Genomic DNA, 14,354 nt, shown 5'->3' with positions numbered 1-14,354 from the left:
GTATATGTTTGAGAGCTCTTGAAACCCTGTATTTTTGTGTTCATTGCATTGATTGATTGATTGGTTGATTGATTGATTGATTGATTGATTGATTTTATTAGACACATTTTTAAAAAGAATTACAGAGGTAAAGTGCATTTAAAAAATAAAAAAAACTGTCAAGGTTTTTTAAACTTGACACGTTTTATTCACAAAATGAACAGACCCTTATGCCCCCTCTCCTCTCCAGGTTCCCCAATAAGATGGTTCTGGGTCGCACTCACATCAAAGAGGTGGCGGCCAAGAGGAAGGTGGAGCTCAACAGCTACGTTCACAACCTGATGAGGAGCTCCACGGAGGTCACCCAGGTGACCGAGGCACACATGCTCACAAGTACTGTACCAAGCGCACCTTGTACGCATCTCAATACTGACGGCATTACTCTGAATATCCCACCTTCTCTCTCTTGCTTCCAGTGCGACCTCATCTACACATTCTTCCATCCGATCGCGAGAGACGACAAGACGGAAGGGCTGGAGGCGACGCCCAAAGCGCCAGGTGAGTCGATTCCGTCTGAATCCTCAGCGAACGAATCTACGGTCATACGATTGAATCCCCAGCAAACATCTATGGAGGCGTCCCCCATTGGAATCCCCAAACTATCCATCCATCATCTCCAGTAGGGTTGTTGTCATCTCACGCGTTTGTGTTGTTGTTGTTTTGTTGTTCCAGAGCCCCCGCCCCTGAGTCCCACCTCGGGGAGAGTGGAGGGGGAGGTGAAGCTGTGTGTGTCCTACAGAAACAGCACCCTCTTCATCATGGTCATGCACATCAGAGACCTGGTAAGAAGAGGAGCACCCGACGTCCCCAGCTGCGCGCTCCCCGGCCGTGATTAATAACCTCAGCCCGTTTACTACCTCTGTTCATTCCTCTGTCTGCGTCTCATCAACTCCCAGGTATCTGAAGACGGAACGGACCCCAACCCCTACGTGAAAACCTACCTGCTTCCAGACCCACACAAGACTTCCAAACGCAAGACGAAGATCTCCAGGAAGACCAGGAACCCCACCTTCAATGAGATGGTGAGTTAGAAATGCTTCTGTTCGTGCATTTAGGACTCCATGCCTCTGACAGCTTTTGTTGCTGTTAGTAATGACGCCTGCTGACTGTTTCCATGTCTGGTTGTTCTCTGACGCAAAGCTAACTTTATCATCCACAGCTGGTGTACAGCGGCTACAGCAAGGAGACCCTGGGTCTGCGCGAGCTGCAACTGAGCGTGCTCAGTGCCGAGTCACTGCGAGAGAACTGCTATCTGGGCGGCGTCACGCTCACACTCAAAGACTTTGACCTCAGCAAGGAGACGGTCAAGTGGTACAAGCTGACCGCCGTGCCCTACTTCTAAGATCCCACCCGGGAGCAACTCTCGCCATTCTGAAAACTCTCAGCACGTCCATATATGGGCAACAGAACTGGCCTGACGGCCACATACCCAGAGAGGAGCCTGGGAAACTCTGCCTCCTGCTTTCCTCAAGCTCTCCTCACTCCTCACTGAAATGTACAAGGCCACAGCATAGCAGTGACAGCAACTGTGTCATCATTGACCATGCGCCATCTAGTGGACAGTATGCAGATCGCTATGCAAGTCAGTCGGTAGCCTTCTGTAACACGCAGCAGCAGTCAGTAAAACCGTAAACTCTCCAAGTCGGTTGTTTGTTTATTTAATATTTTGCGGGCTAAACGCTGAGGGTCTTACCCTCACCTGCTCTCCTTACCCCCTCTTTCTCTCTCTCTGTATCTTTGACTAATCAAGGTTGTTTCTGTGACAAACAATCTCCACTTATTTTGTCTGTTCCTAAACTATAACAGAGAGCTGTAATGTTTTGTACATTTTGACATTAGAGGACCAAAATGGCTTACTTTCAGAAGAGTATATATAGATTGACACATTTATTTTTTAAAAAGGGGCTAATTTTTACATTTTACTTTTTCTACTTTATACAAATAGGAAGCGTCTACGTTTCCTGCTAAGCTGAAATGTCTGGGTAACAGGGCAAGGTCCAAAAAACGGACGATGAAAGATGAGTGACCTTGTGTTTCCTAACGATGTGCCAAAAGAACTGAGAACGACAGCGAACCACTCTCAGCAGGGGAGCTGAACAGGGCGCCATGTTTGTTTTCACAAGCGCTCCTTCTTCACTCCACTCAGCCTTATTTCAAGATAGTTTATTGAAATTGTGATATCCTGATTAAAAAGAAAATCTATATTCTGTAAAGCTATGTTCCTTGAGTGTCTGTCAGATACTGGCCTAGCATCGGAAAGTGGACTTCAGTTAGTGCACGCTACCAGGTTTTTAATGGTATTACTTGAGTCTTCTCACAGCACACTTTTAGAGATTTGTGGACACTCTGTTGCCAGTGGACAAAGTTGCCTTTTAACACTGGTCTCAGGTCAGCTTGTCTTTGTGCCCGGGATGAAAGGCAAGCTGATCCCAGATCTGTATTTGAAGTGCAACTTTGATCTAAAACTGTCTTTACACAAAAAAGGGAATGACCTCCAGAGAAAGAGATTACACTGCTGCTTCTCTAACTACAAATCTAAAGATGTTTAATAAAGAAATTATGAATTTGTCTAGGCGGGGATTTAAAGAGAATATCAAGACAGACAGTTATAGGCATCACTCACATATTATGAACAGTGACTTGATCCACTCTTTTAGTGACTGTAAAAAGACAAACAAGCTGAGTTTATATTAACATGGCCAGTTATTTATTCTTAATTGGTGATCTTAACCTGAATGGATCGGTGTGTACTGTAATCCTTCTTTCCTAAAGTGAATTAAATGTTGTTTTTTTGAACAAAGCTGTTGTGTCACTGTGCTTGTTTATTGTATTGCTGCATAGAAACACATGGAATACAGTTGTGTTCAAAATAATAGCAATCCAACATCACTAACCAGATCAATCACTGTTTTTGGTAGAAATTATGTTTCTACATGGCAAATAATTTACTAGTATGTGGTGTAGAGTAATAGAAAACCAACAGACCCAACAGTCATGACATGCATACTGCTGATTCTGTGTAATTGAATCATTAATTGAAAGAGGGCGTGTTGATAGCAGTGTGGAGTTCAATTAGTGAGCTCATTCATTCTGTGAAAAAACAGGTGTCAAACAGGTGTCCCTTATTTAAGGACGAGGGCAGCAAATGTTGTTCATGCTGGTTATAATGCATTTCTCTCAGAAAATCGGAGTAAAATGGGTCGTTCCAGACATTGTTCAGAAGAACAGCGTGCTTTGATTAAAAAGTTGATTGGAGAGGGGAAAACATATAAAGAAGTGCAGAACATGACAGGCTGCTCAGCTAAAATGATCTCAAGTGCTTTAAAATGGCAACTAAAACCAGAAAGACGTGGAAGTAAAAGGAAAACTACCATTCGAATGGATCGAAGAATAGCCAAAATGGCAAAGACTCCGCCAATGATCAGCTCCAGGGAACTGTAACAATTAGAAGAGGCCTATGTGAAGCCAAGCGATCGGCAAGAAGCCCCCGCAAAGTTCCATTGTTGAAAAAATGGCATGTGCTGAAGACGTTACAATTTGCCAAAGATCACATTGACTGGCCTAAAGAGAAATGGCGCAACATTTTGTGGACTGATGAAGGCAAGATTGTTCTTTTTGGGTCTAGGGAGTCTGCAGTTTGTCAGAAGAACACTGAATTCAAGCCATAGTACACTGTAAAGACAGTGAAGCATGGTGGCGCAAGCATCATGATATGGGGATGTTTCTCATACTATGTGTGGTACGTGTGGTATCTGATAGTGGATTAGTGTATTAGAGTGGTATGTGATATGACATTTGAAGATTGAAACTAGTATGCTATATATTTCAGTAAAAGTATTCTATTGAGGGACACTTCTACTTTTCAAATCAAGGGTTTAGATGAAAGAAAAGATCCCTGCCTTGTTTACTCATTGTTTTACATGTTAGGGGTCTCAGATTGGTAGTGTATCATATTAATTCAAAAAGAAATTCTCTTTCCACTCCATCATTACCACAAAGGAATATGCATCATGGGTGGGGGACAACATTTTTACTGTGCACTTGTTATCTTTTAGTTACTGCTGTTGTAACAGGCCCCCCGGGGATCAACAAAAGTTGCCTCTGCCTGCCTGCCTACCTACAGATGCAATGCAATTAAAAGGTTGTTCTGTCAAATATTATTGAGATTAGTATTCGTATTGTTATTGAGTCGATCACAGATGCAGGGTCAGATATTTCTCATCCTATAAATATGACTGTACATCTGACCCTAGATCGGTGCATATACACCTAGTAACTGCGTCATTTCCGACGCAGGCCCAGAGTAGGCTTTCCGGTCGCGTGTGCGGCCTCTCTTCCTCTACCGCCATCATGGGTCGCATGCACGCTCCCGGGTAAGCGCTATCTTCACCGGACAAAAGGCTTTTTCAACACAGAAACTCGGTTTCACACATTTATTTAGGTGTAGGGGCCCATTATGTAACCCCGGCATCTTCATTTGAACCTCTGCAGCGGTCTTCCGAGAAGAATTCAGACCCTGAAAATGCTCCCAGTTCCACCCTCACCGACACCGTCGAGTTGGCTATACTAGCTAACTACTAGCTAGCTGGATATGCCAGCTTTCGATGGACTTCACTATTAAATCAGTTCAAATCAATTCATTTTGAAACATCTAATCTGTTATATAAGTGGGCTCTGTTATCATTTACGCAACATAGAACCTCACAGTTATTCGCAATGCTGCTAGCTACTAGCTAGCTAACATTAGGTAGGTTGGGTAGTGTTAGCTAACTAGCCCCTAGTCAGGGCTGATTCACTGTAGTGTGTATTTCCACGTGCGTGGGTCGTCTACCCAGCCTTCCTGAGGATTTTACTAAGCGTCACTTGATAGCAAATTGTCTGATGTTTGTATTTTTCCTTCCAGAAAGGGCCTGTCCCAGTCGGCCCTGCCTTACAGGCGCAGTGTTCCTACAGTAAGTATGACAACCTATTCGTTAGCTAGCTAGCTTTGTAAGTGTTGTGTGTCTAAGGTTAGCTACTGCATTGATATATCACTTACTGTTCCATGTTTTGCTGTGCAGTGGCTGAAACTGACATCTGATGACGTCAAAGAGCAGATCTTCAAGCTGGCCAAGAAGGGTCTGACCCCCTCTCAGATTGGTAAGCGTTTCTTATCACACTGCTTGTCTCTGCAGCAAATATCAGCTGATGTCATACATCAAGTTGCTGTGTATGTTTGTTTTTTTTATATATAAAGTTGTCTGACATCAGTTAAGGGTGTTGTTATATATGAACAGCATTGCATTACATCTTGATTATGAGCATTACATCTGGATTGAGTCCATCTAGTCAGACAGGAGGACACCATCAGTTTTAGTCAGCCAATTTTGTCAAGGTTCAGACTCATTCCTTGATTTAGCGTGCTTTTGTACTTAAGCTCTGACCATGGATTGCGAGGGATTAGGCCACTGAAAACGGGTTCATTTAACCAACTGTGTCAGTGTGACAATTGTCTGTGTGGGTTTGCATGCTGTAGGACATTAGTCCAGTTGCTTGGGTTCCAGCGTTCCTGGACTTGTGCAGTTGTTTGGTTAAGGCAGAAGGTTCAAACACCATGTGTTAATAAACAAATAAATAATATAAACTTGAATAATCCCCCGGGGGGGCGGTGGAGATTTGGAAGCTAGCTAGATGTTCTCATGGCCTCTTCATACCATTATATGCAGTGTACCCCCAAGGATTTTTAAAGCACAGCTAGCGCCAGGCCTGCACTGAACTGACATTTTTCTGTGATAAAGCTATTTTCTGAAAATTTCCAAATGGTAGGGGAAGCATTTAGATTTTTTTCTGGTCTCAATTAATAGAGAAGCTTATTTGTACACACTATATATTGAGGTTGAGTGTAGTTCTTACTGCACAATTCATTGTCCTGCTCTTCCCCCTGTAAGAGTTGAGATATTTCTTCTGTGCCAGAGAAATGCTGGAGGTAAATTAGCAGAGTGGCTGCACTGTGCCAACTCTGCCAGTCCCCTTCACACAGCTAAATCTAACTATGGATAATAGGTCAGGTGTATCACAAAGCAGAGGATTTCAACTGTATCTCTCTCACAATGGTAGGGGAAGCACTTGACATATATTACATTTACATTAGTTATTTGGCAGACGCTTTTATCCAAAGCACCTAACAATAATTGTATTTAACGTAGGAAAAGTCAATGTACTACTACTTGCCAGAACTCAAGTGCATCTCCTTTCTAAAACAAGTAATTAAGAGCATAAACTAGTGCTGAAGGCAAAGTGCAAGAATAGCAATCTAAAATACAATAGGCTCTGTGCACCAGCTCCACTACTTCCTGAAAGTCACTTGGCATCTTTATTTCCTGTCCTATATGATTGGATTAAGTGATTAATCAGGTGTGCATGCCAAGTGACTTTCAGGAAGTAGTGGAGCTGGTGCACAGCCTATAGGTGTTTGAGGGTGGATCGTTGTAGTACCTCTTGAAGAGATGGATTTTGTACCATTTCTAATGTGTCCCTCCTTCCCCTGTCCAGGTGTCATTCTGAGGGACTCCCACGGTGTGGCCCAGGTGCGCTTCGTCACCGGCAACAAGATCCTGAGGATCCTCAAGTCCAAGGGCCTGGCCCCCGACCTGCCCGAGGACCTGTACCACCTCATCAAGAAGGCCGTGGCTGTCAGGAAGCATCTGGAGAGGAACAGGAAGGTGAGGAACGCCCACCGTGCTCAGCTACCTCCATGTAGGGGGTTGGGACGTACAGCTGGATATTCAGTTTTTCATCAGTGGTAATGGTGAAGGCCATGAACCCAGATGGCCTCTGGATGGGAACCCCAGTATGAATGGATGAGTCCCCCTGTGTGAAAGGCATGAGTTGAATCCAGCACAGTGAGCGCCGCTCTACAGTGTCTATACAAGGCCAATCTATTCCCCACGGCTTGCCAAGAAGGAACTTGAGATCTCCCATCTGTCCCAGTGTATCTGGGTGGTGTATGGAGAGCAGAATCATGAGTGCACTTGACTTCACCCTGCAGACTACAGAGGGATGCTCATGCAGGGAACAGCTTGACTATAGGCAGTCAAGAAACCTGTTATTACGGCTGACCAGTTCGATTCACATGACAGCTGACCAGTTAGATTCACATGTTATTTCTCACATGATATCCTTTGTCATTTGACATTCACAGGACAAGGACGCCAAGTTCCGCCTGATTCTCATCGAAAGCAGGATCCACAGGTTGGCCCGTTACTACAAGACCAAGAGAGTACTGGCTCCCAACTGGAAGTAGTATGTATCCATTTAACCCAATTTAGTGCAAAACACCATGTTTGATAATTACTTTGATTTTTTTCTGGTCTCGATTAATAGAGAAGCTTATTTGTACACACTTTATATTGAGGTGAGTGTAGTTCTTACTGCACAATTCATTGTCCTGCTCTTCCCCCTGTAAGAGTTGAGATATTTCTTCTGTGCCAGAGAAATGCTGGAGGTAAATTAGCAGAGTGGCTGCACTGTGCCAACTCTGCCAGTCCCCTTCACACAGCTAAATATACAGCTACACAGCTAACTATGGACAATAGGTCAGGTGTTTCACAAAGCAGAGGATTTCAACTGTCTCCGCCCTCAAAACAAGTCTGAAAGTCCTGACTGACGAACTGCTGGGGACGCAACATTTTTGTTTAGGAAATGAATTCAAAACAGTCCTGTGTTTCCCAAGAGAGGTTTCGGTTTGGTGCGTTTTCCCTAAACTAATCATGTCCTTTGTTTCTGGTTCACAGCGAGTCCTCTACAGCTTCTGCTCTGGTGGCATAAAATCATCACTTTTTGGATAAATAAAAGATTTTAAATTGAGTTCACTTGTCTTGTTTTACCTTCAAATGGCTTGAATATTATCTTATTTTTTATATGTATTTATGGTGTTGACATGAATGTTTTATTAGGTGAAATTGAAATTAGTAGATTGGGAAGTACAGTTTGGGAAGTTACTGGCACTTTCCATGCGTCATCATTTTACGTATTGAGCGAAGTGTTACGAGACGGGGAGGGACTTGAATGGAAACGGCCAATCATGGCACTCGTGAGGTTAAGTGCGTGTGTATTTTAGGGTAGTGTTGCAATCGTTTGACATTCACTCATCTACTACTACAACAACAACACATCTTGAGAACATGGAGACGATTATCTACATTTTGGTGACTTACTAGGTCGAAAGAAACACTTAAGCTGAAAAATGAAGCCTTTACACAACGTCAGACAACTGGCAACGAAGACTAATCACTTTGTTTTCGACGAGGAATATCAGAATACGTGAGAAATCCGAGGGAAACATCGCCATAGCGGAAAACATGGCATCGAGTGTTGATCCTACGCGAGGGTTTGACCGAACAGCGATGGAGAGGTTTGGTGACAGCGGGATGGCGCTCCTGCCCTGGACCAAGCAGATACTCTGCGTGTTGTGGGAACAACTTCGGTTGTTGGTCCATGTTATTTACTACAGCTTCTTGTCAGGTAAATGGATAGCGATGTTGACGTCCCACATGGGGAATTGTGTTTTGTGTTTATTGCCAGGCGACTTCGAAGTGTTTGTGACAATGATCCAGTGTTATTTTTCTTGAATTATCACAACGATAGAACTCGCGCTATAATGTATAAATTGTAGGCTAGCCTACTCTATGCAGTTAGGCTCATGACATTGGCATACAAACAAAAATGTTCCACTCTTATAAAAAGTTAAACGGGAATCGAACTAGAAATTGACTTGCAGCCTAGAAGTATATTTTCGGACCCCTCGAAAACGAGATGGCTCGTCTCAAGGGTTTTATCCCAAATAAGACATGTAAAATATATAACATTTTGTTCTCCCTTTCTCCACATTTTCGTTGGAATTTCAGTTTTTCAGATGTTCAGATTCGAAGTTCACCTGCGGATCACGGACGACACGGGGCAACACGTCCAGCACATGAGCTCAACAACAAATTCCGCAGAGTCCTTCCTCTTCTCCTCGTTGTTCGACGGCGAAAATAGCGTCATGGTCGGGGGATCAAATCCGCTCTCGGATTTCTGCGCCGACGGCGGCGACTCCTTTCCCGGGAGTCCCCATGCGGGGGCACTGCTGTCTACTCTACGCGCTGAGGAGCTGTGCTGCGGCCTGGTGGATGACTTTGTTTCTCGAGCTACGGACTGTTTCCCTAATAACGACGACGGACTCCGTCTTGGACACCATCCAAGTTGGAAACTGGGCTTCCCTGGCGACTGGAACATATTCGTGACGAGCTCTGACAGCTCTGGTACAGATGAAGCGTGTTTCAAGAGCACTGAGAAAGTTTTTGAATCCAAACATGACACTTTCGGAGAAGAGGCATGGACCGATCAGACCATGGAAGAGTTTGATAGTGAAGATAGTAAAGCCCTTTGGGAATCCCTGTCCAGATCCAGTGACCCCTACAACCCTTTTTTTTTCTCCGCCTGCGTGTCAAGCACTTCCGATATGGGCAAAACTAAAAAGGAAGAACGGGACGCTGAGGGCGTCTCGTCCAGCAAGGCAACGGACGAATTCCAAGGAAGCCTTGGCCTGAGCTTCTGGGCCAGCCACTCCGACAGCGAGAACAGTTGTAGCAGTTGGGGCAGTTCGGACGGCTCGTGCGCGGACCTCGACCGGGAAGAGAGCGAGAGGCTGTGGGATCTCCTCAGCGGGGCGGCGGACCCTTACAACCCCCTGTGCTTCACAGCCTGTGCGCTCACCACGGCCCCGCGGCCGGACAAAGACCCCACCGAAGAGAGAGAGAGTAGTACCGAGGAGGATGAGGAGCAGCAGCTGTGGAGGTCCCTCTCCCAAAACGACGACCCTTACCATCCTCTCAACTTCAGAGCCTGCCTTCAGAGTTCGCCTACCGCCACAGACCCGCCCCTGTTCTACCCTGGAGGCGACCCAGACACCCCGCCCGACACCCCCGCACCGAGGCTAGCCACACAGGCCGCGGAGAAGGAAACGGTGGTCACAGTCCCACAGATAATCAGATCCACTAAGCCCACTCTGCCTACGAGACACGTGAAGAAGCACTGCCACCCTGCCACTGTGGTTGTGCCCTGGAGACGCCCGGGAACGACAGCCCCAGCTACGGGAGGAGTAAAGGAGGGCAAGAACAACCCACCACAGAAAAAGGTTATTCAGAGTTTATATGATCACTCGTTTTAGCGAGTTGTCACTCCCTGTGATTCACTTCTAAAGGCCTGGTTAAATGGTTCCGATGGGCGGACATGATGTGAGAGGCAATTCAGGCATGACACTCCATCTGAGGCAGCTACACTACATGCTTGTGTGCTTATTGCTGTTTGGGGTTGATTAGCAACAACAGAGGTCGTCATGACTAAGCCTGTCATGTGATAGCAGAGTCATGGGAGAGTTCCCTTCCACACTAACTAATTGGGCGGTGTTGTGTGAGAAATACAAAGTACAACTGCCAACACAATACTGCAGTTAAATGCCCATATCAACACAGTCAGAGGCCCTCCCAATGTTTATCGCAAGTTTGAGCTGAAAGGTAGCCTAAAACCAGCCAAACAATTCAAAAAGTCCCAGGCATTTATCATGTTTTGTTTTATAATGTAATATTTCCCCAAGCTTATAGGATCTGGGAGTTCCCCAGTTTTCAACATGGCAAGATGAGAATATCAACTGCCCATCTCATTAGAATCTATAAATTATTGTTTAGTGACTGAATGAGCTCTGTTCCTAAAATGTGTGTGCCTATTTGTCAATTCCAGGTGCGGTTCTCACCTCTTGTTCAAGTCCATGTGATGCGAACCTGGCCTTTCGCTCGACAGGCGTCCCGCAAAGGATGCTGGGAAGAGTTCGCACGAGACAGGGACCGCTTCCGAAGGCGGATCCAGGAAACGGAGGACGCCATTGGCTACTGCTTCAGTCATTCACACAGAGAGAAGATTCTGGCCTATTTGGACAGCACATCAACATCCTCCAACACCCTGAACTGAATATTCATTCACTTTTTTCTATTGAGAACTTTGGATTGGTTGCAATGCAACAGATGTTATTTTAGGCCAATTAGAAGTTTGGTCTTTGGCCGATAAGATTTTTGTCGTCAACTTCAGCTACATGTACCTCAAGATGTGCTCCCATTGTATACCACTGTTGCACTGACTTAATTTATAACTTTATGAACCTCAACCTGAATGTTCTTTTGTATGCCTTATACTGACCCAGCAATGTAATTTATTGATGCCCTATGTGCAATTTTTTACAGTTTGTTAGTGTTTGAATTGTATCAATTTTAATTAATGTCTTAATCTGATATTAGTGGTGTGCATAGAACTCAAAAGTTAAATCTGCTAAATGATGTTGTTGCCCTCTGACAGAAGGGAGCTCAAGATAATATATATTGTGATATAATGTGGTTTTAAAGGCAAGTTAACTAAATCCTTACAAGCACTCTCAACCCACTATGTTTGGCAACATCATTTGGCGGAATTTAGCTTTTGAGTGTTCAATAGCAGATGGTGTTTACTACATGTTGTGCTTAATTAAATCTGTTTTTCACACCTTCATCATCGACTCAGTTGGTGGATGTTTTTACAGATTCTGAGTTTGAATTAAACAGACTAAGGTCACCAACTGGTTGGCTCAACCCACCAACTGGAAACCAAACCCAACTCTATATATATTCTGCATTTCTCATTACTTCTCTATTCCCTTCTCGTCACTAACAGGATTTCCCAAAGAAATCAGTTGACACATCAGTCACACGGGACTATGTGGACTTTGACTTGAGTATTGTGTTTTGACATGCCTCCATGAGCAGAGTTTTCCTTATCACCATGGTTGCGTGCTCACAAGGCTGGGTAGGTGTGGTCACCGGGCGCGTTCAAATGATTGAAAGATTCAGGGCAAAACAGGAATGGAGAAGTACAGTAGAGCTGTAGGCTATTGGACCTACAGCTGACAACACATTTCTGTCTGAAGGATATGTAACATTAGACCATTGAAGATATAAGCCTCTTCAGTCAGTCAGTCTTCACTTGTTTTCCCACATCACCTACCCACAAGCCACCTGTGTTCCTGCAGTACATGCAGTAGCCTACCTCTCAGTTACTCTGTTTCACTTTCCTTCATCACCTTCAGCCCCTCTCCTCTCCTGCCCACTCGATCACGCCAGTAGCCACGACTTCATTTCCAGGGAGATTTCCTCAAGGACCCTTATCTCCTAGGAGACTAATGCAAGGCTTAGGTAAGACGAGGGTTAAAAACAAAAGTATGATGAAATTACTTCCCTGGAGAAGAAATCAATTAATAAGTCCCCTTAACACATGCACACACGCGTGCACTCAGACACACACACACGCTACATGAGGATGGTGCAAAGGTGAGCAATCGCTGACATGGCTTGCAGTGGCGTGGCGTCCCCCGCCCAGCGGGTGTGAGTCTTGACAGACGTCGGGGTTACATTCTGTCTTGCGTGTTTTGATGTGTTGCGCTCGGCGCCGCTGCTGGCTTTCATTGGCTAATTAAACGCCTGCCGTTCCGAGGCGCTGTTCATCTGCCGAGAGCCTTCAGGTTCTGATTAGAGAGGGTTCCCATGACGTCTCAGGGATTCTTTGAACCCCCCCCCCCCTTACTCAACTAATGCTTTAATCGGATGTGTTGTCCCCCTCAGAGATGAGGTGGATGGAGATAAAGTGTCTTTTTTCTTCTAATCTCTCTCTTACACTCACACACAGGGAAAATCTCTCTGTTCATCTTACCCCCCCGCCCCCCCTCCCAGTCCAGACATATCAGTCTCTCCACCCCTCCTACACCTCCTTGGGTATCGTTAGCTTCGGTGGCCTAGGTGACCCTGTCTCTAGGCAACCAGGCAGTGCCAGTGCCGGGGCGATGAAAGGATTGCAGGGGATTGCAGCAGCAGCAGCAGGTCTTTCACCACACACGCACACACACACACACACACACACACACACACACGCACGCACGCACGCACGCACACACACACACACACACACACACACACACACACACACACACACACACAGCATGGACTCGGCTGTAGCATGCCTGGCAGAGAGGCATCTCTGGGGTGACAATTACCCTGCCTCTCCAACCTGATGATGCAACACAGCTACAGCTATTGTGTGTCTGGTTCTGAGTCACAGATGATGGGAGACAAGTGCAGTGAAGAGGAGCTTGGCTGCAATGCTAGCAACTGAACAGTGGATGCTGTGGTGTTTGGTTCTGGTTAGGAGTCATGTTTTAAAACAGTGGTTGAGACACAACGTTCACTTTCAATTATCATAAAAAATATTGTGCAAACTGTATCCTTATAGCCTATTGCTAATAAAATGGTACCTGAGATCGTAGATGTTTTCCCACAACTGCCAGACTCATGAGTGAATGCAATGCATTTAACATCTTGGTATTAAGGAAAAAAGCGGATATGAGATTTTAGAGGGCGTTATTTTCTTTGTAGAAATCACCGCACTCACGACTAACAAATGCTAAGGTGCTAGAAAACACCCCCTAACAAACTTACAAAATATATGAATATGTATATACTGTATTTCATTACTTTTGTTATTGTTTTTGTACTTTATTTACATCCTGTGTTGTTTGGTATGTGGAATGCTATATGCTTTGTAGGCTAACTATTTTGTAGGCTTGGGCCTCAACTACATTTCCCTTCAGCCTCTGCCACTTCACAGGTGTAACCTGATTGCACTGCCACAGCCCTTTGTCTATATCAAGGCATATGTTCATTGTAATGGCTGTTGCCCTGATGAAGGTCATCTGACCGAAAGCTTGGTATTAAACCTAACACTTGCTTATGCTGACAGAGGGGAGCAGGGAATATGGTCCAAAGTCAGGTCGTTTCTTAATACACTACCCAAGGAAGTCCTTTATGATTGAAGCTTGTATGTATGTATGTCCGTTTTGTATTAATGTATATGTGTACATATGTGTCTGTGCATATGTGTTGCATGTATACATGTATATGGGCCCTATATGTTGTGTACGCTTGTTTGTATACGTTGATTGTTATGTCTGAGCTACACTCCCCTTTCCCCTCCGTAATCCTGCCTTTGTTGTTGTGGTTGTTTTGTTTTGTCTTGTCTTTGTGTTGCGTGTAAAATGTTATCTGACTGTAATACATGTTGTAATTGTATGTGGTTAATATTATGTATGTATGTATGTATGTATGTATGTATGTGTTATGTCTTAAAAAAAACAAAAACAAACTGAAACTTGCATGAGACCTAAGTGTGCAGACATTTTCTCTTCAACAGAGGGCGTTATTTTGAAATGAGAATGTCCTGAA

At 44.7% G+C, this 14,354-nt stretch overlaps 3 protein-coding genes across 3 annotated transcripts in view; all 3 read left to right on the top strand.

Annotated features, from left to right (window-relative positions):
- Positions 1-2,764, top strand: part of pik3c2a (phosphatidylinositol-4-phosphate 3-kinase, catalytic subunit type 2 alpha) — a 44,970-nt gene extending 42,206 nt beyond the window's left edge. Inside the window, exons 29-33 of the mRNA XM_084450951.1 lie at positions 230-347; positions 456-537; positions 712-821; positions 936-1,061; positions 1,199-2,764. Of these exons, the coding sequence (XP_084307077.1) occupies positions 230-347; positions 456-537; positions 712-821; positions 936-1,061; positions 1,199-1,381 (619 nt within the window). The 3' untranslated portion in view covers positions 1,382-2,764. The remainder of the gene's footprint in view (positions 1-229; positions 348-455; positions 538-711; positions 822-935; positions 1,062-1,198) is intronic.
- A 1,583-nt stretch (positions 2,765-4,347) lies between these two features.
- Positions 4,348-7,886, top strand: LOC311319564 (small ribosomal subunit protein uS15). The gene is made up of 6 exons (XM_084451131.1): positions 4,348-4,412; positions 4,943-4,991; positions 5,100-5,178; positions 6,571-6,740; positions 7,220-7,320; positions 7,812-7,886. The coding sequence occupies exons 1-6, from the start codon at positions 4,390-4,392 to the stop codon at positions 7,843-7,845; spliced, it is 456 nt and encodes a 151-aa protein (XP_084307257.1). The 5' UTR covers positions 4,348-4,389; the 3' UTR covers positions 7,846-7,886.
- Positions 7,887-8,184: 298 nt separating this feature from the next.
- LOC311319861 (uncharacterized protein) lies at positions 8,185-11,578 on the top strand. The gene is made up of 3 exons (XM_084451485.1): positions 8,185-8,541; positions 8,925-10,195; positions 10,798-11,578. The coding sequence occupies exons 1-3, from the start codon at positions 8,379-8,381 to the stop codon at positions 11,023-11,025; spliced, it is 1,662 nt and encodes a 553-aa protein (XP_084307611.1). The 5' UTR covers positions 8,185-8,378; the 3' UTR covers positions 11,026-11,578.
- Positions 11,579-14,354: the final 2,776 nt, after the last annotated feature.

Source organism: Borostomias antarcticus (assembly GCF_949987555.1).
Source record: "Borostomias antarcticus genome assembly, chromosome: 16".
Lineage (NCBI taxonomy): Eukaryota > Metazoa > Chordata > Actinopteri > Stomiiformes > Stomiidae > Borostomias > Borostomias antarcticus.
The sequence above is the reverse complement of the archived record's forward strand: the minus strand, read 5'-3'. Positions and strand labels throughout refer to the sequence as shown.